General features: G+C 40.7%; 1 protein-coding gene across 1 annotated transcript in view; it reads right to left on the bottom strand.

Annotated features, from left to right (window-relative positions):
- The window catches only part of LOC145442818 (cyclic nucleotide-gated channel alpha-3-like), a 41,103-nt gene extending 17,254 nt beyond the window's left edge, over window positions 1-23,849 (bottom strand). Inside the window, exons 1-6 of the mRNA XM_080320831.1 lie at window positions 23,223-23,849; window positions 23,046-23,162; window positions 16,296-16,525; window positions 10,702-10,849; window positions 6,275-6,439; window positions 5,801-5,957 (exon numbers count right to left, since the gene is read on the bottom strand). Of these exons, the coding sequence (XP_080176957.1) occupies window positions 5,801-5,957; window positions 6,275-6,439; window positions 10,702-10,849; window positions 16,296-16,525; window positions 23,046-23,162; window positions 23,223-23,350 (945 nt within the window). The 5' untranslated portion in view covers window positions 23,351-23,849. The remainder of the gene's footprint in view (window positions 1-5,800; window positions 5,958-6,274; window positions 6,440-10,701; window positions 10,850-16,295; window positions 16,526-23,045; window positions 23,163-23,222) is intronic.
- Between the last annotated feature and the right edge of the window lie 1,033 nt (window positions 23,850-24,882).

Below are 24,882 nucleotides of genomic sequence, written 5' to 3'. Positions count from 1 at the left end.
TTCATCATCCAGAAATGACAGATTTCATTAAACCGGACAGCAGCAACGATTACAGAAAGTTGGAAACATGGTACTAAACTGCGTTGAGTGTAAGAGCTGAAACAAGCTGTGTCCAAAGATGCAAGGCATGGGGATACAGATATTGAAAATCTGCTAGTACTTCACGTCAATCTGCTACCGAATACTAATTAGGGATGGTGTAAACGTGAGGTTCACGTTCGCGTTCTGTTTGTGAACCTCTGTAATTTAGAGGTTCACGTTCACAAACGAACCTTGGGAGGTTCTGCACTGTGAACCTTTTTCGTATATTACAATTTTCACTCCATTATAACATCTTTGGTTGAAATGTATTATATCTCAACTGTGGGCCACTCTATACAGGGCGATGGCAGCATGAAAAATCAACACTAAACGAGCATGCACCTTGACAATCTCAAATATCGCGAAACAATAACTTCATATTGTTAATTTATTCGCTAAAAGCTTTTCGACTAACTCTCATCAGTAGCGAACGTTAGTGATGGTAGTAAGGTTATTACCAACTTATCGGACTATGAGCTGAGTGACACAGAAGAGTTGGTACTATCTCTTGGTCTTGATTTTTCTGTGCCACCGACAGAAATCAAGCGTGAGGAAGTCTTTGCTGAATTTGAGGTATTACTTGGACAATTGGCACATCATCACCAGAAATTTGATGATGAAAGCAGAGCAAAGGAACACAGTGAGAAAATTGTGGCCCTTAAAGCCAAACTAAGTAGCTTAGCGCATGGTTTTTGTGGAACTCCAATCGACAGAAGTGATTTCACGATGACGTCCGATTGCTACAGGAGCATCAGATCCCTGAAATCCAATAAGTCAATTCACATAACCAAACCTGATAAAGGATCTGGTGTAGTCATTTTGAATAAGTGTGACTACATTTCTAAAATGGATTCAATTCTCGGCGACAAGTCTAAATTTGAAATCCTTGGCCCTGCGTGTGACAATGACAACACCTCCAAGATAGAAGCTCGTATTCAACGTCTACTATTGACCCTCAAGAAGGCGGGAAAAATCTCTTCTGTTGAATACGACGACATCAGACCCACTGGCTCCATTCGACCACGTATGTATGGTCTTCCGAAGACCCATAAATCGAATGTACCCTTACGTCCTATACTATCGATGGTTGGATCAGCGTATCACAAAGTCGCGAAGTGGATTGCGAGATATCTTGAGCCGGTGAGTTTGGTCTATGGTGGTAACTGCATTCGTGACTCGTTCACATTTGCTGATACCATTCGTAATGTTGATCTCGATGAGTCCGAAATCTCTATGTGTTCGTTTGATATATCTAGTTTATTCACGAACGTGCCAGTTCAAGAGACTATAGAGATTTGTGCCAATGAACTCTATGGTGGTGTCCTTCCATCTCCTCCATTCTCAAGGTCTTCTTTTGTTAAATTAATGCGATTGATCACTTGTGATGTCGAATTTAGTTTCAATAACACCATATATACACAGATCGATGGTGTTGCAATGGGATCGCCGCTTGGTCCCATTCTGGCTAACATTTTTGTGGGGTATTACGAAAAACGGTTATTCGAAGATATTGATCGACCATTAATGTATCAAAGATATGTTGATGACACCTTCGCCATATTTGAAAATGAATCCCAGTGTGATTTGTTTCTGAGCAAATTGAATGGTCTTCACCCATCACTGAAATTCACCATGGAAAAAGAGGTTAATAATTCATTAGCATTCCTTGATGTTGTAGTGGAAAAGACGGGTGCTAATTTTGTTACATCAGTTTACCGTAAGCCTACATTCAGTGGGCAATACATTTCGTGGGATTCTTTCTGTCCAGTAAAACGTAAAGTAAATTTGATAAGAACTCTGGTACACAGGGCTCTGATGCTTTGTAGTAAAGTCAAACTTGATTCTGAATTGGAGAACATTCGGTCAATCTTTCAGTCAAATGGTTATCCTGATCATATCATTAAAATGACCATAGATCGTAAACTCAAAGATTTCAGAAAAGTTAAACCGTTTGGACCTAGAAAATGTCCTGTTTATTTGCATCTTCCTTGGATTGGGAAAGTGTCCAACAGGTTTGAAAAACAAATTAAATCGTCAGTGAGCCATTGTTTTTCACAAGTAGAACCTCAGGTAATCTTCATGACGAAATCTCTGATGCCTGCAACGCAAAAGGATGTGCTACCTGCGACAAATCAAAGCAACATAATATATGAATACACGTGCCGATGTGACAGTCGGTATGTAGGTCGCACGTCTCAGCGCTTGCAGCAAAGAATTCGCCAGCATGTCCCACGGCAAATTAGAATAAATAACGTTTCTCCAACTCCTCCATCGCAGTCTGTTGACACACTGCGTGATTATGATCAAGTTACTGCTTGTAATTCGGCTATTGGACAGCATCTCTTATCCCATCCAGAATGTGCTGATCATTACAATGACAGTCAATTTTCTATACTTGCTCGTGGCCGTTCTCTTTTTCATTTAAAGGTCCTGGAATCTACGATCATAAAGCTACGAAAGCCGATTCTCTGTCGCCAGAAGGAACGCCTCTACACCCTTGGAATATTTCATTAATGTTATGTGTTGTGTTTTCGGTTATTTGTAACCGAATATGTACTCGTTAACGTTCGTTTTGTACCGTTACTACCGTATCTAGCCCGTCTACTAGTTGTTTGTTTTTGTTATTATTACGTCATACAGACAAAATAGTTCTTACATTTCGAATTTGATTCACCCCATCACTAACGTTCGCTACTGATGAGAGTTAGTCGAAAAGCTTTTAGCGAATAAATTAACAATATGAAGTTATTGTTTCGCGTTATTCTGAAGTTCTGTACCACAAATCACTTGTTCAAATCTCAAATATGTTACTTGCTTTGTTGCAGAAGTTTTCTCGAAATATCCAGCTTTCTGTTTGTGAATATTTAATGACTCTCTGCCGTGAGCTTGACCCGCAATCGCACAACATCAACAGCGAAATACGCTACATAGTGAGCGAATGATGCTTATTCAACCAATCGATGAGATTGATATCGTTGTCTGATGTAAAAAATCTAGCAAGCGTACGGGGTCAATCTTGACTTCATATGTTTACTGTATCATAAAAACCAATCCGTGCGATTGGGGTGTTGGCTACTACTATATAACTTGTTAATGGGGTGATATCGGGCACAAGTATATATATAGACCCGTTTTACTCTCAGCTCAATATCAACGTAGAAATACTCAGACGCCGAATACATTGTCCGGTCTGGCCTAGCTTATATTTTCTTGCAAGTCTGCGTCGAAATTGTTGGCAAAGCAACGGATGATATTGATTTTATGGAATTTTTATATCATTTGATTGCCCCAGTTGATGCATTTAGCGACGTTTAAAACGTCAATATGTACTTCAGCATTCTGGAATTACGTGTCCCGAGTCGTCGCTCCGTATCGTGCACGTACACTGTACATTAATATAGGCTATCACTTCACTGAAATATAGGGTTGGAATTAGCAATATGACGTCACGTGCCGTCATGAGGTTCACGTTCGCGTTCACACAGAACCTTTCAAAAAGGTTCGCGTTCACACGAACCTGAACCTTTCAGAGGATCACACCATCCCTAATACTAATGTTATTTATTTCTTTGGCATTGTCCTCGACGTCAAGCTACCACGAAGGAGCCCCCCCCTGCGCTATTTCAAGAAGACCGTGGATGACATTCCGTCATGTCGCCTGTATAGGCAGTGTGTATTATCATACGTCTTCTATATCCTGCGGTTCTATTACATGTTGGTATATTACTAATTGTAATTCAGGATATTTGATATCATCATTTTAAGTGATTATATATATATATATGTATTGTCATTTGTAAGTGATATGTAGGTGCAGTGGTTCTCAACCGGGGGTCCATGAAGCATTTTCAGGGGTTCCGCGAAGTCTCTAAATTTGTAAAATGATTGACAACCTAATTTTTATATATTTTTAAGTAGGAAAAGCATGAGCCAGTTTCGCTTCATAATTCCTAAGACTTTAGGACTCACATCAATAAAATGGTCGTCTGAGATGAAATATCTGACTGTCCAAACTCATTTTAATTGTAAAATTGCCAATAGCCTGCTGATGCAAACGTATTACCGTTTAGAGATGTTCTGTTGTGGTTGGCGGAAAAATTAAAATGTTGGAGATAGCAAAATCAAACAGGGCGCAAACATTTTGGATTTGGAGTTGTCAGCAGTCTCAGTAAATTAGTAAACAGTCGTTTCAAACAGAAATTCCTGATTTTTTTCCAAATCTTTCCCAATAAAGGAATTGAAATCTCGCCACGAAATCTATTTTCTCCTGTGATATAACCACTAAATAAATTCAATATGAGATACTATGACTAAGCTGGGCGTGATATGTTCGTTAAAAAGTCACACCAATAGCTGTTGTCGGAAGCGTTGCGCGTTAATATTATATTCGCCACCAATATATCTTTGTGGAAATGGATTTTCGGCACTCTTCCCGATTTCAACATTTGCTATCAGCTATAGGTTCAATGCCCCTTCCATGTTATCCAATGTAACTTGAAACTCTTATAAGCTCGATAATGTGGATCACGATGAAGGTCTGAGGGATAGCAGGATAATTATAAAGCTTTTGAAATCGAAGATGATTGAGAACGTGGAATAGTCCATCAACAAAAGTTATTGATCTGACATAAGCTTTGGGACTTGGAATAGAAATCTTCGGAACTTTTAACATCCTTACGAAGTATGAAAAAATTACATGGCAAGGTACAGAAGGTATCTCACTTTCGATCAAGAGAAACAGCCTTTTCTTTGTATGTCTATTTTCGGTAGCTTTGTACTGCCGTGATACTGGCATTCGCATGATACTGCTACCATGGTTTACTGGAAAAGTCTGGAATCCCGATTTACAACTCAAGTGAATGGCAAATACCTATAGGTAGCTCATAAAGGATCCTAAACTGTGGCATTCTCCAAAATGGCAACGTATTAGGTGCAGTAACAATTGCACACTCAGTTAGTCTTCGTGAATAATACAGAAGCATTGAGAATAATACAGAAACATTGAATTGTTGCAATATCACATGCACGATTGGATCATATATGTCAGCTTTTAAATATTGTGTTTTCAAAGTGGTCAGACAATAAGGATCCACATGTAACCATGAACCATGATACACATGTGCCACTGCCATATGTGTATGTCGGACAGCAGACATTCTACAAAGCTAAAAGATGAAAATAATTTGTCTGAAAACCTTGACACAGTCAGAGATGGGCAAGGATAAAATGTCCCCAACATCTGAAGATGATGGGGGTAATATACCAGAGTAGATTGGAGCTTACATATGTTAGCTGACTATTGTAAATTTGCACCCTGAAACTCGCACTTTATTTATCCTGCAGAAGCAACATTAGTTTAAATCAACCAAATAAAGCAGTGCAAATGTTTATTTGAAGTCTATTGATTTACTTTTGACTGCTTGTGGACTTTGAAACGTTTTATAAAATAAACACAAATACTAAAAGCAGTGTTATTATGTGGATTATGAGACAATGTGGTGAGTACCTAACCCAAAAAATTGACGTTATAGAGAAAAACGGAAGTCATTTTTGAATTCAGCGCCCAAATGTTAGTGAAATTCAATTGCCTGATCAAAGTCAACAAAGATTGTGTTGACTAGTATAATTAAACCAGAGGCATAAAATGACATAACAAAGCGTTCTCTCGTCAACCCTGTACTTCAGTTTTACAACTTAAGCAATGATTTCTGCGACTCACTTGAAAAATGTATTCAAAATCCTGTTCCGGCATGGGAGTTTCTCCTATTGTTGTCAAAGTCAAAGTTGACCAATACATGCTGTAGATATATTTTCTTGATAATGTATTATATGGATAACTTGAAATATTTGGATACACCCAGCGATCTGAACCGAATCTAAATGTAACATGAAAAGCAAGGGGATGTTGTACGACTGATTCATTCGCATCAGTGGTTTCCAACCTTTTTTATGGTCCCGACCCAATTTCCTGATTTGAAAATCTTCCTCAACCCACTGAAGGTTGTGAGCCGATTACTAATAGAGATCTGCACCTTCGCCCGGGACTTCTCGTACCCTATTTGAAATGCGGATTGCTTGAAAATTCATCAAAAAGGGTAAGCACCTTTGCAACCCCCAGCAAACACCCAAACGACTCCCGGGGTTCAAGGCCTGATGGTTGGAAACCACTGAGTTAAATAAATTTCTTACTTACCCGATGAAGTGAGAGAGTGCGAAAAACACGCAGGCGTTCCAATGGATGATGACGATGATATAAAGCACGAGAATTGCAATACGAAACAAATTCGGATACGATGTTCTCGTTTCAGCTCTATCGAAACATTCGAAAACCCGTGAAATTCTCAAAACCCTGTTAATTCTGAAAAATCGATACAGGATGACATCATTTGATATTTGCGGTAACATAAACCAGGGCCTGTGATGTATAGGGTTGCTCAGAAAGTTCCACTTTTGAAACGCCCTGATTTTCAGTCTATTTCCCGTGACCTTTATGTTAAAAACATATTCTGGCAACTTTTTTTGCAACCCATCCCTTGCATTTGTGTGCACTGTGCACCTTGAGCCGAGGAAAGTATCCTATAATTTGAGTCCCGTGAATCTATTTAGCCCAATAAATTTTCCGGGGTTGATGGAGCTGCATCTATCGGGTTGCTACAAAACCTTACTATACAATTGAAAATATTTTTATTTCCGTTGGAGCAAATAGACTCCTTTCGCATGGTAGGATTTTACCATGATCAGAATGATCCAAGATTAGGTACGATTGTTAGGAAGAATTTAGTGTTGAACGGTAAATGCAGTTAACAGGAAAACGACATAAATGTTGGAAGGCATGCACTAGTTTCAAGTAGGGAACGTGAACATACATAGAGCTCTTATATTTTAACAGGCAGCTGGCACTCCTCACAACAGTGATTTAGGCGTTGCGCAATCTTCATTTCACCATTCATTTAAACATGTGACGTTGCAAGCTTCTGGACATCTAATCAACGACAAAGATTCGTCTATAACAGGGGTCACCAACACGCGGCCCGCGGGCCGCATGCGGCTCGCCAAGTCTTATTCTGCGGCCCGCGACCTGATTTGAGATTTCGGAAGAAAGCTAAGAAAACCAATTTGAAATGCTGAAATTGACTACAGTTTCAACATGTTGTTGTCTCAAACTAAGCTATTCTCTTGTGCCCAATATCACTATTCGTCGCTGGCTAAAACGGCTCTGGTGATGGCAACAACATTACATCGAGGGAGAATCAGCTGATATGAATGGGCATGGGCATATCGTCTTGACTTGCAATGGCCCAAACACTGCTAAGACCGAGACGATTAGAAAACGGCTTAGGGCAGTGGTTCCCAAACTGGGGAGCGCGCGCCCCTTGTAGGGGAGCGAAAGCATCTGATGAAGAGGCGGGGATGCACTCAACTGAAAAAATTTTCCCCCTCCGCGCGATTTACCTCTAATTCATAGTTATTGCTCTGTGTATAGTCCGGAATTCATCTTATGGAATTCTCTTATCAGCAGTCGTAACCTTTCATGCCATCAGACTAGCCGTTGGGACTTCTAGCATTCTGGTTGCATTTTGTGATATGACGATTTTTCAGTAACATAAAGGGGGAAGTGTCTAAAAAAGTTTGAGAACCACTGGCTTAGGGCTTCTCCACAAGATCAAGCTTTACGTGGAGATGGTCATTCAGCTAGTCACGTATTTCGCTTGTCCCAATATCGATTCCTTAGTCGCTGGAAATCGTTTCCAGTTATCGTGCACAGCTCACAGTTCAAAATAAAATAATATTTATGATAATGATTTTTTGTTGTATTTGTATTCCTTTATTAAAATATTATTTCTTTTGTGGTCAATATGCCCATCGCCTATGTTAGGTAGCTCACCGTTGTACTGACATAGAGTTTAAGAACGTTGTTGCCTATTTTTCATCAATATCGAATTCATGCGGCCCGCGGCCTCTACGAAATTTTAAAAGTGGCCCGCGACCCGTTTTGAGTTGGCGACCCCTGGTCTATAATGTCTGATGCTATAGCCGTAGAGCAGTGGTTACCAAACGGTGGGGAATTCAATGGTTTCTGGTGGGGAATGGACGCATTTGTTAAAAATTATATACAGGACAGTCTACATATTCACGGAGACACATGCGCAATTGACGTTAACAGTTAACTGCTCTGGAATGTATGTATCGAAAATGATATTGCGTGTTGCTCACTAAAACTCATTTTTAACTCTGGATGGCCAATCATGGCGCCACAAACGCATCCAGCACGACTAGTTTGTCGTGAAATAACGCTTTCGCGAAATTTTGAGCGTTACTGGTATCGGTTCACAATACGTTTTATGTTCCAGCTATAGGCGATTGTCTTGCGTACTGATGTGGTTGTGTGTATTGAGCAGTCAAACCAGCAGATAGCTGCTCTGTGATGACAAAAGTGCTGGGTAGTGGGGAACAGGACCGTAACTGTCGCACCCAAACTCCTCAATTGGGGGGAGGGGGGCGACCGAGCTCGAAGGGGCCAAAAATTATTTCGTGAATTAACATAAATTAAAGTATATTTCAAAAAACTTCATGCCACTTTTTAAAAAAAATTTCGCGCGATTTTGTTGCTCGATTTAATATTGCCGAATATCTGGTTATTAGGTTCTCTTTCCCCACGAAAATACGTAGAATTTATAGAAATGGAGACGTCGGCGTCGGCCACTACTGTGCCACGACGCCCCGAGGCATATGGAGTTATAGGCCATGTAACATGCAACTCCGAGAAGTGTGCCAGAACGATCAGCGGCGAGAAGAACTTGGCCGAGAAGGAATGCCCTTTTGGTGATCCAAAACTTCGATACATACAATATACATATATGTTTAATTGGCTAAATGGCTGGTGCCGAATGTTCCTGTCCTGGCGATCTGAACCCCTAAGGACAAATGCCACCCGGCAGGGAAAATTATTTGCCAATAAAGAAATACCAATTTGAAATCGTGTGTGACTTTTATTTTTGGCGATTTCCATATCTTTGACATAGCAGATATAGGAGTTCACGTAATAGCATAATATAACGAAGTCAATATACCAACGGGTCCGCCCTAAGATGTTCAATTCTTATTTAGGGGTCATACCTTTTCCGACACACCTCACTCAGCTCTACCAGTAAATCTGATTACGTGAGCAGAGAGGGATAAAAAATTGATAGCAAAATATATGCAATTCCCGATCATATATGCCGATTCAAACACGAATTATATAAATTGTTCGCGCATAGCGCGTTTAGTCGTAATAAGGCGACGCACTAAACAGTAGACCCAATGTAGATGATAAGTTCCAGGAAAAGGCATGCAGGCTCAGAGGGGGTTCTGGGGGCCCAAGACCAACGTTTTTGTGGCGGGGATGACAAAGTGCTGTTACGGTCCTGGTGCTCGGAATAAATCTGAAGTGGGGAATGAAGACAAAAAGGTTGGGAACCACTGCCGTAGAGCATGCAGTATTGGTAGAGTCTTGCAGTTCACGATGATATTGTTATCTGCGTTTCATATCGACGTATAATCTTTATGAGAAAAATCGCAATAGTCGAACGTATGTAATTCATAAAGACGAATATCAAGCCACCTAAAAGCAGTTCAAGCAGATGATAAGTGGTAACGTTTGGTGCGAGGCTGTTTTCCACCAAGGATTCCAGATATCCATCATTGGCTCATCACGTCAGCGCACTGAACAAATGAGCTTGACTCGAGCGTCATATAAACACCCTTTGACAGAAAGTTAAGCGGACAGCCTAAGCCATGGGCGGCCAACCCGTGGCCGGCGGGGCATACGTGACCCGCGAGAATGTTTTTGAGTGTCCCGCGACGAAATTTTCGAAATTAGTTGTAGTATCGAAAATGAATTGCTCAGATTGTGAACTTGCAAGACCGCGGCACTTGGGATTTTGATGACTAAAATATCAGTTCTAGGCTGATCCATGGTTCAAGGTCCAGTCACAGTTTTAGTAAATCGTCGTACATTGCAATAATTTGAAATTGTAGTAATAGTTTTTTCACGCGTCGCGTCATTTAATTGGCATTCTATTTCTTGCTTTTAGTATTGGTACTCACTCCTTTAAATGAAATAAACGCCTAATTTATCCGAATGACAATTAGGAGAGAAAGTCTTTTCGCGTTTGCTCTCGCAGGAAGACCGTGGACGATGAAACCTAGGCACAAAATGATTGTCGCGTATTAGCGGAGCGGAAACCTTCGATACCGATATGTCCAGACGCCGAATATAGTCCTGTCCTTACAAACTGAGCCCAGCGGGTGGTATGCAGTAGACCCGCAATATACTCAAGTAATAATATTATTGATCCAGTTCGTTTAGAAACTTTGACAAATTTTCGCACCTCGCTCGGCTAGTGGCCTCGCACTCGTTCGTCAATTGCACGTGGCCTTTTAGCCGAAAAGGTTGGCCACCCCTGGCATGAGCAATCTTTTCTGGTCATTTCTGGATTGCAATTTACAAGTAATTCAACTCTTTTTTTGGCGATAGGTGAGTTAGACGATATATGTCATAGGCCTAATCATTTGAGCTAATTATTCCGTGTGAGCAAATAAGTCAGGTTGATTGAATAATACAGATCCATCACCTACCTGCATATTGGCACATTGTATCCAAACATCAAATATGAGATATCAGTCGGAAATAAAGATATAGCATCCACTTTGAATTGCGTACTCTTCACGTACTGTTGTCTTAACCTTACCGTGTCCTCGACGAGAAGCCCCTGCTCCAGAAACCCTTGTAATGAAAAGCAGGAGTATCAACAGATGGCGTCAGTACCGGCATGCAAATAGAATTCCGAATAATCCGTTTGGCTGAGAGGGCTATCGCACGGTTCAACATGAAGGCCTAATTAAATAACTGTATGTTTCTTATCCAGAAATCAAGGTGCTCTCGTGATTAGTCAAATTAATGTATTCTGCCATTTGACCCCTATTCAATATCTCAAAACGTTTCGCAAATGTGATGTCGATCAACTGTAATGACCATCCTACAAAGCAAGTAATATTGATAAGACACGATACGAATATCTCTTTTCCTCATGAATGCGCACCAGTCGGTAGCACTATTACGCATTGCATTCACTGTCATTCTTTTCATGCGGCAATCCTCGCAACGTCATGAACAATCTATTCTATAGGCTGATCAATATCAATGGAATGTAGGATATAACATGTTTAACGTAACCGAGGAAGTAGTTCGTTTTACTTACTTTTATCATTTGCTACGCTAATCAATAATAATTATCATCAATAATGTTGATATCGCGGAATCGCCATATTTTCAACCGTAATCTTTATCAGTGATGGCCAAGTATATACTGCCTGCGTAGGGTCGACTGGAAACGTTTTCAAGGACTCGCAATCGACCAGTCACAAGAAGATTTGTCTTCTGGCAATTTTACTGACTATTAGTTAATTTTTTCATTTGATACATTCGCGGACTATAAGTCAGTAACGAGTTTATTTCGCAGTTAGAAAATAAGAGCTCGAATAGAAATGATTCAACATTCACTTCTTAGTTCGTCAAATAAATCAGTCAGGTGATTGTCTTAGTATTGTTTGCCAGTTTCCAATAATCACTGCGTGCGTATCCCGCTAAATACAGCCTTAATAGTCCGCCAAGTGGCAGTCGGTTAACTAGCGTACAATGTTCCTTGGTCTTTTAGATTGCGTTCATAAAAACCCAATTTAAAATAATTATGTTCAACTAAAATACGAATGGGTATATTCCACACCGATATTGTGCTCCAGAAAGTAACCTTGCGACAATCCTTTGGAAAAAATAAATATCAATATATACAGAAAAAGCCTTCAAAGAGTTTCCTACCTTATATTCTAGTTTAATGCTCAAATAACTATTGACACCGGTAGGGTTGCATCTAAAAGAAAAATCAATTCAAAACAAACATGTTCAAAACATCGCCCTTGTTTAAAACATGTTTTTCATTGTTTTTCTTTTTATTCATGACGTCACGAATATTTAATTGTGACGTCATAGCCGGTTGACATTGACAATGGAAAATATAGGGAAAATATGACTCCTCCGACGAATAGGGCTTCCGACCACAGGCCAAAAATATCTTTAATCAGAACGACATCGCTATGCAGCATTTTTTACGGTCGACGGCCTTCATCATCAGAACACCCATTCCGTACCAATGATTTATATCTACATGCTACAACTGTTGAACCGACAACGATTTCGAGGATTCCAGCCACGCCACATCGTATACATCGACACCGTTTGATTTAAATGCAACCCTAGGCACCGGTATGATGTCCTGATTCAAGTAAATGCTTTAACTGCCCTCTTAAAATTACTTCATGAATTCTGTATTCGATTACATTCACCCAAAATACAGTTTGAAGAGACTCTTTGGGGTACAGAACTTTAATATACATTTTAATAATATATTCATAATAAAATATATTAAAACCCGAAGCTTTTCGAGCTGACACTTTTCAAGGGCAATCGTCAGCATATGGAGGATTTCAAAAACATGCATCTAGCTACATTGCAAACAACCAATTATGACGTCATAGAAACAAACAACATGAAATACAGGCAAACCGCGAGCGCAGCTAGTGGCCAATTTTTAGATTCACTAAAAATTCCTTCTGCTGACACAAGCGCGGTCGGTGGATTTTAATATAAGTCGATTCCAGTGCAGACAGATGGAAATTAGTGCGGCCTCTGCCTAATATAGAAAATCTTTCATCGCGATAGTTTTTAGCGCAAGTTGCATTCTCAGCCAAATGCTTGCCGATGGCAGAGTTCATAGCCATGGCCTGATTACGTTCTAGTAATCGCAGATCAGTTAAAGCTGCGTCTTCGCGAGAGTCCAATGTGCGTGATCTAATAACGCTAGGAACATGTTGTTTGATGCGTTCCTGCAAGCGCTGAGTTGTTCTTCCCACGTACCGACAATCACAGTGGCACTTGAAATCATAGACTATATTGCTTTGTTGAGAAGCAGGAAGAACATCTTTGCGCGTTGCAGGAAGCATTTGTTTGGTGGTAAACACAACATTAGTTTTTACATTATCGTAACAGCGATTTACAGCAGAAATCAATTGCTTTTCAAACCGGGAAGAGATGGGGCCCAGCCACGGTAAATGTATATATACATTTTCCTCAGACCGTGTGTTCGTGTTTTGTGATTTGTTCGGATTGAAATTCCTGAGTTTTCTGTCAACAGAACTCTTGATTTGAAGTGTTAATGGCTCAACTATATCATCGCAAAGCGAACTCCGCTGATAATTTGCCTGCCCTCAAAGCAAGATTGAGTGATTTGGCACATGCCTATTGTGGATATCCTATTGATTCGGAAAATTTTTTAATGACGAAGGAATGTTTTCGTGCCATAAAAGCATTGCGACAAAATCCAGACATTCACATTAGCAAACCGGATAAGGGCTCTGGGGTTGTAATCCTAAACAAACGGGATTACATACTCAAAATGGAAGCAATCTTGGGTGACGAATCAAAATTCAAGACACTTGGTCCCGCTGCGGAATTCGATAACATCGCCAAGATCGAAAGACGGATACAGCGCCGACTATTCAGCCTCAAGAAAAACGGCTCAATAACACCTGAGGTCTACGCCTCCATCAGACCGGTCGGGGCACAAAGGCCACGTATGTACGGACTGCCAAAAACTCATAAAACCAACGTGCCCGTTCGACCAATTCTTTCTATGGTTGGATCGGCGCAGCACAAGCTCGCGAAGTGGCTTATCGGTATCTTGGAACCAGTGCGTTCCATGTATGATTCGCATTGCGTCGCTGATTCGTTTACATTCGCGCACGAGATGAAAACCACCGACCTTCCAAACCCGAATATGTTTCTCGGTTCATATGATATCGTTAGCCTCTTCACGAACGTGCCGCTGAAGGAGACCATTGATATCTGTGCGGACGCGCTATATGGTGGAGGTGATTTAGCACCACCTTCCTTCTCGCGTAAAGTGTTCGTTGAACTTCTTAATACGGCTACTTGCTCTGTTGAGTTTAGTTTTAACGATACCATCTACATGCAAACCGACGGCGTAGCTATGGGTAGCCCTCTTGGCCCGATTTTAGCCAATATATTTGTGGGATTCCATGAAAACAGACTTTTCGCGGCAGATGAAACCAAGCCTCCATTCATGTACCGTCGCTATGTCGACGACACCTTCGTTATCTGTCAAGATGAGACGGAGTTCGATGACTTCTTTGATAACTTGAATTCTCTACACTCGTCTTTAAAATTCACATTTGAAAAAGAGCGTGCTAACTCGCTACCATTCTTAGACGTTCTAGTGGAAAAACGGGGTACTAGCTTTGTCACATCGATTTACCGGAAGCCAACGTTTACAGGGCATTATATACGCTGGAATTCTTTTAGCCCGAATCGCCGTAAACTAAATTTGATTGGCACGTTGGTGCACAGAGCCTTGATGATTTGTTCGGATGAAAAATTAAACGCGGAGCTAGAATATATCCGCAAAATTCTAATCGATAACGGGTACCCCGAACACATCATCAAGAGTTCTGTTGACAGAAAACTCAGGAATTTCAATCCGAACAAATCACAAAACACGAACACACGGTCTGAGGAAAATGTATATATACATTTACCGTGGCTGGGCCCCATCTCTTCCCGGTTTGAAAAGCAATTGATTTCTGCTGTAAATCGCTGTTACGATAATGTAAAAACTAATGTTGTGTTTACCACCAAACAAATGCTTCCTGCAACGCGCAAAGATGTTCTTCCTGCTTCTCAACAAAGCAATATAGTCTATGATTTCAAGTCCCACTGTGATTGTCGGTACGTGGGAAGAACAACTCAGCGCTTGCAGGAACGCATCAAACAACATGTTCCTAGCGTTATTAGATCACGCACATTGGACTCTCGCGAAGACGCAGCTTTAACTGATCTGCGATTACTAGAACGTAATCAGGCCATGGCTATGAACTCTGCCATCGGCAAGCATTTGGCTGAGAATGCAACTTGCGCTAAAAACTATCGCGATGAAAGATTTTCTATATTAGGCAGAGGCCGCACTAATTTCCATCTGTCTGCACTGGAATCGACTTATATTAAAATCCACCGACCGCGCTTGTGTCAGCAGAAGGAATTTTTAGTGAATCTAAAAATTGGCCACTAGCTGCGCTCGCGGTTTGCCTGTATTTCATGTTGTTTGTTTCTATGACGTCATAATTGGTTGTTTGCAATGTAGCTAGATGCATGTTTTTGAAATCCTCCATATGCTGACGATTGCCCTTGAAAAGTGTCAGCTCGAAAAGCTTCGGGTTTTAATATATTTTATTATGAATATATTATTAAAATGTATAACAAAATACAGTTGCAGAACACGTTTTGTTTTGCGTCATGCATCTAGAAATTAGCTTACTCCCCCATATGAGGCATGTCACACAGTCATCAGTATTCATCAAGAAAAGCTTGGAATCCAAGTTGAGGATGATATCCGAATAATAATGCTATAATATCACTATTTGTAATTTCATAGCGACGAGAATTGACCGGCTGTGATATATATAAAACATATTAAAGCAACCTAGTACCCTCCAGAGAAACTTGATTCACGTGCACGGTCTATGTTTTATTCGGGCCATATACAGTGCTTTAAGAACGGTCTTTCAGAAATCCTACACGTAGGCCTGTTATCCCGAAAAGTGATCAGAGCCTTTGTTGTTATTGTTGTTGTTTTATTAACGCATTAATTGGCGCTTGCAACATCGTGGTTATTTGCGCCCACACAATAAATTTCATAAATTTCATAATGGCATGTCTTCTTGAACTTGAGTCTTTTTTCGGCTCATTTGCTGCCTCCTTTCAAGAGTTCGGCTCTCTCTTTGTCTGAGCTTTTTCAATGCGCTGTGTTACAGCGGGTTCGGCGATGAGGAGCCCAGACAAACCTCCGACACATAGAAACATGGCAGAGCCGAGACTCGAACCATCAACCATCGATGTCGTGACTGCAGTGTTTAACCAACTGCGCCACTCGCTTCCCATCAGAGCCTTTGTGAAGTCACTTTTAATGAACCGCAAAGTCAGTGAATTGACCAGCTTTGATGCAACCTATAGACACTTACCTTTGTAGCCCTAGTAGCCTACAGACGTACTAATTGCAAAGAACTCTGCAGAATTTACAAAAATATATCAATTAATATCTCACCGGTTCTAAGTCTCACAGCCGTGTCGCATATATATATCCCGTCGCATACGTAATCGAAAATAAGCCAGTACGTCACGAATCGTGTTTGTAACTCGTCGAAACACGCTCTCCCAATGACAAACCACAAGTTATACATAACCGCTACAGTGATCACGACAAGCCACCCGAAGTAGAATCCTTCCGCCGGATTTATAATCCATTCCGAATTTTTGGGTTTTGTAGTTGGTTTCCTGTAATAGAAATTAGAACTACCACAGTTTTTCCAGCTCATATACTTTCTGTTCCACAGAGACGGGAAACCACTACAAACGTTTCCACCAAACGGTACAAACGACGTTTCCCTCAATGCACAGATCGCATATGTGTGAAAAGATAATATTCCGTCTCCGATCCGGCCATTGTCGCCTGAAAGGGCAATTATTTAAATAGGCTACAGCGACACGCCATTGTGTGACTTATGCCTCGTACCCAAGAATGTGGATCACTTTCTCCTCGCATGCCCAAAATATGATTGGCACCGAGCATATTTGATTGATTTCTGCTTGAACTTGAGATTTGAGTTCACGACAGATAACCTTCTCGTACGGCCACAACTTCATTCGCCTCTTGTTGAGTTCGTCCTGGCCAGCAATGTGTTGATTTAAGCAATTCTTTTTTAGGTAAACGATTTGCGACATGTAATACGAAATTTTCTGCCGTGGCGCACCAGACCGATAAGGTGATAAGCGCTGCAATGTCCCATTTTCACAATTATTAATAATAATAACTTTGTGTTTGTCTCAGTGTTCCATGATGAGCTAGTTGAGTCGCAGATATTGAAACAGTGAGGTAAAGTATCCGGTACGTTAAACACGTAGTTGTTATTGTTGTTGTTGTTGTTGTTGTTTATTAAGCAAAACGATTAGGCGCTGGTCGACTGACGGCTTTTTACACCACGGTCAATAACATATTACATGAATAATGACGAAATAGCGAAATAAAGTGGAAACACTACGATCATAACAGGCGGTTTCACAAGAGCACGATGGTAAGGCGGTTACACACAAAAACAAATCAAGTATCAGAATAGTATGATAAACTCAAGTTACAAATTGCGGTTGCACGATAACACATATTCAACGACATAACGAGTAATCTGAGAATCAAGGAATAAATCGGCAATACAAAAATTCACTTTCATTTGAGCACATTTATCGATAAGCAATTTCATTTCAGACAACTGATTACACTGGTCATTGGTCAACTCATATTTTTAGGCAGACAAAGTAAGAGTGGTTTGGGGGGGGGGGTTCTGAAGGGCACTGATTCCGAATCTGGCATTAGTTTTTTTTTTCAAATTGGCTCTTGTTTTGGAGATAACCAGGCCGTGTTATTTTTGGCATATGCCAAAACTGCCAAAAATAGCTTATTTTTGGCATTTTTCAATTTTTATTTTTGGCAGTTTTGGCATCGGCCTCTAAATAGATAGTATCAGACTCGAATTAGTCATAAAAACGCTTCATTTGGGTCAGATTTTTAAAAGAAACCACAAAATGTGCAGCATCCACTTTTAATCAGTGCCAACAAACAATAAGAAGAAGAAAAAACCTAACGATTTCATAGGTTAATATAATATCAAACGAAACCACAAACTTGCAGTATCCACTCGGAATCGGTGCCAATAAGCAAAAAGAAAGAGAAGCCGAACAAATACGCTCAACACCTGATCGTTATAGCTGTTGAATAGACTTAAATTGTTTGCACTGTAACAGTGCTTCCAAACTCGGGTCGAATCTGGGAAATATCGGCTTCAACAGTAGCCGTTGAGGGAAAGAATGTTGCCAGTCCCCCAAAAAAGGTTTTCAGAGCTTCAAAATTTTCGGAGGGCCGAACCGGCTTCCAAGCATCATGAAAAGAGATCACTTCGCTAGTGCCATCGATCTCATCGCGCAAAGAACTTTCTTCTCGATACTTTTCCAGGAGTTTCCTGTGTTGTCTCCCAACCCAACACATTCTATTTTGTAGCGTGACCATTCCATCTCCTTCAGTCTATCGAGATATTTTCGGAGGACTTTTGTCACTTCAGATGAATTTAATATTACCAACCCACATGGAAGAGTCCTGGGAAGGTTAGCTTGTTTAAGAACATTGACGCAACAAGACTGTCTGGCAAAACGAGACTGCAGCTCAGAAATAGCCGGACAGTTGGTTGCGTCAACTCGATGACAATGCAAAACTCGTGGTTGATTTTGGAGGTTCCAGATCCATGAGCAGAATACCATTTATATTTTAGTAATCAGTACAGCGGCAGCTTTTCATTGATACCCGTTTTATCAAATTTAGCACTCTGCAAGCCGGTCAAAAATGGCCGTAAAATTGCCAATGGACAAATGGAAAGTATGACGTATAAAGCAAATGCTGTCAGCCGTTCAATCTCACTGTGCCCACACCATTTAGGACACCATGCTTTCACCCCTAATGAGTGGGCTGGACCCTAATCAAGAAACCTGCCCTTCACACACGCCCTTCCCGCTTGTAACGCGGTCCTGTTAACACAACACCATGAACGAAATACGCTATTGGCAGGCCGTGTTATTTTTGGCATATGCCAAAAATTGCTTATTTTTGGCATTTTCAAATTTTTATTTTTGGCAGTTTTGGCATCTGGCTCCTGAAATGCCAAAAATAACACGGCCTGGAGATAACCCATGGGGCAGGGGTGGCCAACCTTGCGGCCGAAGAAGGAAATATGTGCGGCCGTCAACATGTAATTCAATTAGTATGTGTTGGCGGCCGTCGACAATTTAAATTTACGAATTGTTCGAATTTTCGACAGATGTAAATTAATCATGAAATTTTTTTTGAGCTGCGCGCATTTCAATATGACTTCATTTTTTGATTTTAATATAGTAGCGCTCTTTGCAATCTGAGCCCCTCAGTGCAGATGCGGCATATGAGTATTGTAGTTAAGCTTTTCAAGGACAAATTCTATAGCTTTATACTTCTCTTTAATCTTGGTAAAATGACCAATTGATACAAGAGAATGTGTATTTCCGTTGTGGAAAGCACAATTTAGGCTTGGCGTACTGCTTTTGTGACAAACAAATATTTCGCATCAGGTCATATTAATATTGATAAAATGACTGAAAACGACTTGCAGGTTCTTCATAGTCAATTATCTATCTATGCGCAGTATAAAATTAGAAAAAAAACTGCGATGTTCTTCCTACCAAGTGAAATATTCGAGGGTAAATAGCCTACAGTAATTTTGTTTTTTAGGGGTAGCCTATATTTATCTTCCGAACAAGAGCCAATCCGGAAAAACGAATGTGATATTTGTAATCAGCAAACTCGTAAACCCCAGAAACGGCTCTCAGATGTTCTGCCCAAAATTTTTCATTCATTTTGTTGACTTGTGTTATAAAGGGGTCCATGGTTTCAAGGTCGCGGCAGTAACTGCAACCAGGAGATTCAACTATTCCTATTTTAAACAAATGGGCGTTTAATCGGCAATGTTCAGATTTCAAATGAAAAATGAGGCCGTCTATGAGACGGTTGCCACAAATAAGGGGAGAATCACAAATCGATGTGTTAAAGGATTTATATCGAAGTTCTTTTTCGGATACATGGTATTCCTCATCTCACAACGTCATGCAGTGATGACGTATGCTACCGCGTGCTTCTTCTTCCGAGAGCATCGGCATATCCCGATAATTCGGCCTGGTGTCAGAAACAGGCTCGCCAATCTGTCCGCTTTCCATTGCAATGAATGCTGCCCACGGGGCCAGAGATTCAGAGGAATTACACGCTGACGTCACGAGTTGGCTATTGTTTTATTCATCAATTTTATTATATCAGTGAATCCTTGAATTCCCCTGAGACCAGAGCCTCCCAAACTTGTTATGGTCGCAGACCAAAATCCGATTTCAAAATCATCCGCCGCCCACCTCTGAATTTGGTAAGTTGAGCTTACTCACGGGCCTCGTTGGGTAGACGACTATGCTTAAAAAAAGGTCGGTACCTTGAGAAGCCGCGTGTTGAATCCCACTGCTGCATTTCAGAAAAGTTATGTGGTTCGCCGCAAACAACATCATAGACCACAGGTTCACGACATCTACCTAAGAATCCATACACAGCCAAAAATCTGGTGCTAATTGTATAAAGTCCACGTACGTCGACTCATATACTACCACGTTTGATTCTACTATCCCACGCCATGGCAATGACATTGGCTTACTTTGAAGTAGAATGAAATTTAGTATATAGATTAGGATAAACATATTATTACACCAAATTCCGGACACTCTTTAGCGACTCCTAGCGGCTTTTCGTATGAGGTATGATCGCATGTGACGTCGCACTGACAATGCTGTAGCTATCGATTGTAAACAGGAGTGGAAATTTATCCCGCGGTCACCTCAAAATCTTGTAAGTTGATTGCTAAAAATAATGGTCAACACCCAGACTTTTACTCATGGCTAATGTTGGAAGCTGATGTTCAACATCTTCGCTATCCCCAGAAAAGGGTAAACAACCACGAGCAATTTATTTTTTCTTGTAGTTCTTGCAAGGACCATGTTACCCCTACTAGAATCAATACAAGGGACACTGAATCGCTCGTAGCACGAAGAAAAATTTCATGTAGCATAAATCTTCCTCGAAATATTGTTTATGTTGATTTACGAAAAGATTTTCAGCTACCTTCAAGCCTTCAAAATTCCGGACATTAGGGTACATTTCAGCATTCCCTCCCGGACGCAGTTTAAACAGTCAAATTCCGGACGTATGGCAACCATAATATAGATTAGAAAATTTATAGAAGTAGATCGCGGTTGCGGACCCTAAATGGTAATGCAAGTCTCAGCCTAACGTTGAACGAACTATCCACCACGGCACTGATGGAGATATCAGGCGCCAAGATCTACAGCTATACGGTGCGTTCATCTACTCCCACGAATCGACCTCTGAATGTCACTGCTGTGTTATGGAGGATTCACGCGTCTCCACACTCCAAAAGCTTGGGCAGTTGGGCAATACATGACATTAGTTACGGTTACGCCATTAAGAACCTAATCTAGCATTTCACCCCGAAAGCAGTTTTAACACTAAAATTCCTGACATGTTCGGGAAAATCCACACGTATGGCAATTCTAAGTTACGATAACAATTTACAGACGACTCCGGCTAATTCGGACAATTCTCCGCTTAGGCCTACTTTGAACATAGGCTCGCACTTTCTAACGTTATGTTAGGGCACAATTAAACGTAGTTCATTCGTTTTAAATGTGAGTTGATTATAGTGAAACGATGACGATCCTTGCAGTAACCAGGGCCGTAACAGCACTTCGTCATCCCCCCGAAAAACGGTGGTCTTGGGCCCCCACAAAATGATGATAAACGGAACCTCTGGGGGGCTTCTCCCATAGGGTGATAAACCTACCCCCAATCACGTTGTTTCCTTTTGCCACGAAATTAGCCGTACTGTGTAGTGAGCCAGCGCGAAGCGCGAAAATTTTCGATTAATCATGATAAAATCGGTCAAAAAAATAGGGAATTGCATATCTATTACTCTCAATTTCTTTTCCTCTCTGCTCACGAAATCAGATTTACCGGTAGAGTTGAGTGAGGTGTCTTGGAAACTGTAGGGCCCTTTGGTATGACTCCGTAACATGATGTTATTCAGTGACCTCCTGTCTGCTATATCAAAATATATAGAATCGCCCAAACGTAGGCTACTACAGTAAAAGACGCACACGATTTCAAATTGGTATTTCTTCACTGGCAATCTGGCATATAATTTTTTCCTGCGGGATGGTATTTGCCTTGTGAGGTTCAGACTGCCAAGATAGGAATATTCGGCGCCAGTCATAACGAGGTTTTCGGTCAACATAAGGGCGGTCCTTTTCTCGCTGCTGATCGTCCTGGCCCATGTCTTGCAGTCGCATGTTAGGCTACATGGCCTAAAACTTTATATGTCTTGGTAAATCGTGGTGCGGTAATGGCCAATGCCGACATGCCCATTTATATGAATCTTGCGTATTTTTTCTTGGGGGAAGAGTACTCAAAATTCAAGACATTTGGCAACTTGAAATCGCACATTGCACGAAAAAACTTTTGAAAAAGTTGCATGAATTTTCGAAAAATACTCTATAATTTATGCTAATTCCCGAAATAATTTTGGGCCCCCTTCGAGCTCGCCCTCCCCCCCCCCAATTGGGGTTTTTGGGGTGGGGCAGTTACGGTCCTGGAAGTAACAATCGACAATGAACTGATACAAGGCTGTGACAGCTTCATACATAGTCACTTTTTTTAGGTACAATTGCCTTCCAGTTAAGAAGAAAGGTAAAATTGTTCACTAAAACAAACGAAGATAATAGTAAAGACGCTTCCTTGACAGTTCGACAGTTATTTGCGTTGGTGAGGATATCACAAAGTACTATTCGAACCCTATATGCGTGTCTTGCACAATAATACAGTATGTACTAGGAGGCCTATACATGTTGAATGGTTTGGTATCGCAAATACTGTACAATACAACCAACTTGAAGGTACAGACAACGTGCGTTTTCTACGAGCTGTGTCAATTACTGCAGTATAGTGCAGCTGCAATTGATGTATTCGAGCGCATCGGTACCGTGAAAGAAGCGGACGATTGATTTTCCGCTTCACTCGAACAAAGCCGTTTCTCCGCGTGGTTCAGCCAAAATTGGGCAGAACAAAACTGTCCGAACTAAGCTGCGTCGACTGCATACACCTGTAAACGATACGTACTTGTCCTGTTCCTTCTTCGCGGGAGGCTCCTCTGGCTTCTGACTTTGTTGTGCTGAAGAAACCCGTTCCTCGTGAGTGTCAACGACGGCTGTTTTCTGCCGAAACCATTTCAGGATTCTAAATGAATGAAGTGTCAATAATGACAATAGCAAGAATATTGGAATACCTAACCTATACCTGGCCCGCGACTGCAGAATGATAGCAAAGATGTTGACGCGCGGTGCCGATTCGTTTGTGGCCGATGATTGACTGGGCGTTGCGACATAGATAGATACGGCATCCCTGTTTTTTCTGCGAAAAAGCATTTTTCTAGAATTGGATACAGAAATCAATTAAAAACAAACATGTTTAAAACAAGGCCCAGTTTAAAACATGTTTTTTAAGCCCCGGCGTCATGAATATTTGTATTGTGACGTCATAGTGGACTGGCATTGACAATTGAAAATATAGGGTAAATGTGTAGTAGCTCCTTTGACGAAATATCTACGTATTATAGCTGCTGAACCGATTATTTTGAAGTTTCCAACCCAGGCTTGGACAACTAGATAATTCTATTTGTCTAATTTCAACAAATTAGAGCGAAATGTCAGTAATCTAATTTTAATCTGATTCTAGAAAGGTTCTTCTGCTCTAATTCTAATTGTAATCTAATTTGTGAAAGGTTCCCATGCTCTAATTTTAATTATAATCTAATTTTTTGTTTTCCTGAGAATGCCTCTTTGTCCGAGACATTTTGCAGCGAGTTAACAAGAATATCCCTTTTGCACAGGAATATCCAGTGCCGAGCCGCCATCGCCTTACTGATACCGTCAGCAGGGGGGGGGGGACTTTTTGGTTTGCGGGCCGCAATTGACACTTGCATCCATTCAATAGCCGCACTATATAAAATAGGGCTACTAGGCCAAAATTCAATATTGTTATTTGATTATATAGTGACCGACGACATGTAAATAGCATATATGTATTTGTTTATTTAAAACAAACCAATTATTGATTTGAGGATGACGTACACGCGCCAGAAACATTGACGGGAATTTATAAGCTGTTTGTCCTCACTGTCCAAATTAGGGATGGCGGTCGGTTGTCCCGATTCTGGGTGTAATTTTGAGTCTGTCATCAGCGATCTGTTCATAGATTTGCTGATTGTACTTTTGGTTCTCCGGGACACACAATGCAGAAAGCATCATCACCATGCTACTGTTAATTAAGCTTCTACAATATACATACTATAAATAAAAATAATTATTTACACATAGAAAGAAAGAATCGATCTATCACACTCGTGAATCCGTGTTTAAAGTTCAGGACTAAAAGTAATAAACATGCTCATATTGCCAATTTAAAATCACACCCGTGGTCTGAATTAAGTCGTTTACGTTTCACTTTCTGTGATGTCGAGCAATTGAAAACTTTCAAAATGCATAGGCCTCGAGGTAGGGCTATCGCGCCATCAATGAAATAAAAATACAATGGTAAGAAAATAACTTATTATTGACATGTTGAAATATATTAAGAAATAGATCAATCAAGTACCCGCAGAAATTTGGCCAACCCCTGCCGTACAGTCATAGTATTTATTGTGATGAACAATAGCCTGCTAGAATAGTAGCTTGTATAGTCTGCGAACAACATTCTAGTTTTTAAAACTTAAGGTTAGTACAGCGCCGTGCTGACTAACATTGGCGATGCTTATGATTACCACAATAGAAGTATTATTTTAATAAAGTAGTACATATACAACAAGAAATATCATGATTATAAACTAGGCTTACCATATTTTGGAAATCTAAAAAGAGGACACTTTTTCAGAAATTTGAGACTTGCAAAACCGGAGAAG

The sequence above is a fragment of the Botryllus schlosseri genome, chromosome 7 (genome assembly GCF_051294905.1).
Source record: "Botryllus schlosseri isolate E-star chromosome 7, Bs_hap1, whole genome shotgun sequence".
In the NCBI taxonomy this organism is placed as follows: domain Eukaryota; kingdom Metazoa; phylum Chordata; class Ascidiacea; order Stolidobranchia; family Styelidae; genus Botryllus; species Botryllus schlosseri.
Note: the sequence above shows the minus strand (reverse complement) of the source record. Positions and strands in the feature narration are given on the sequence as shown.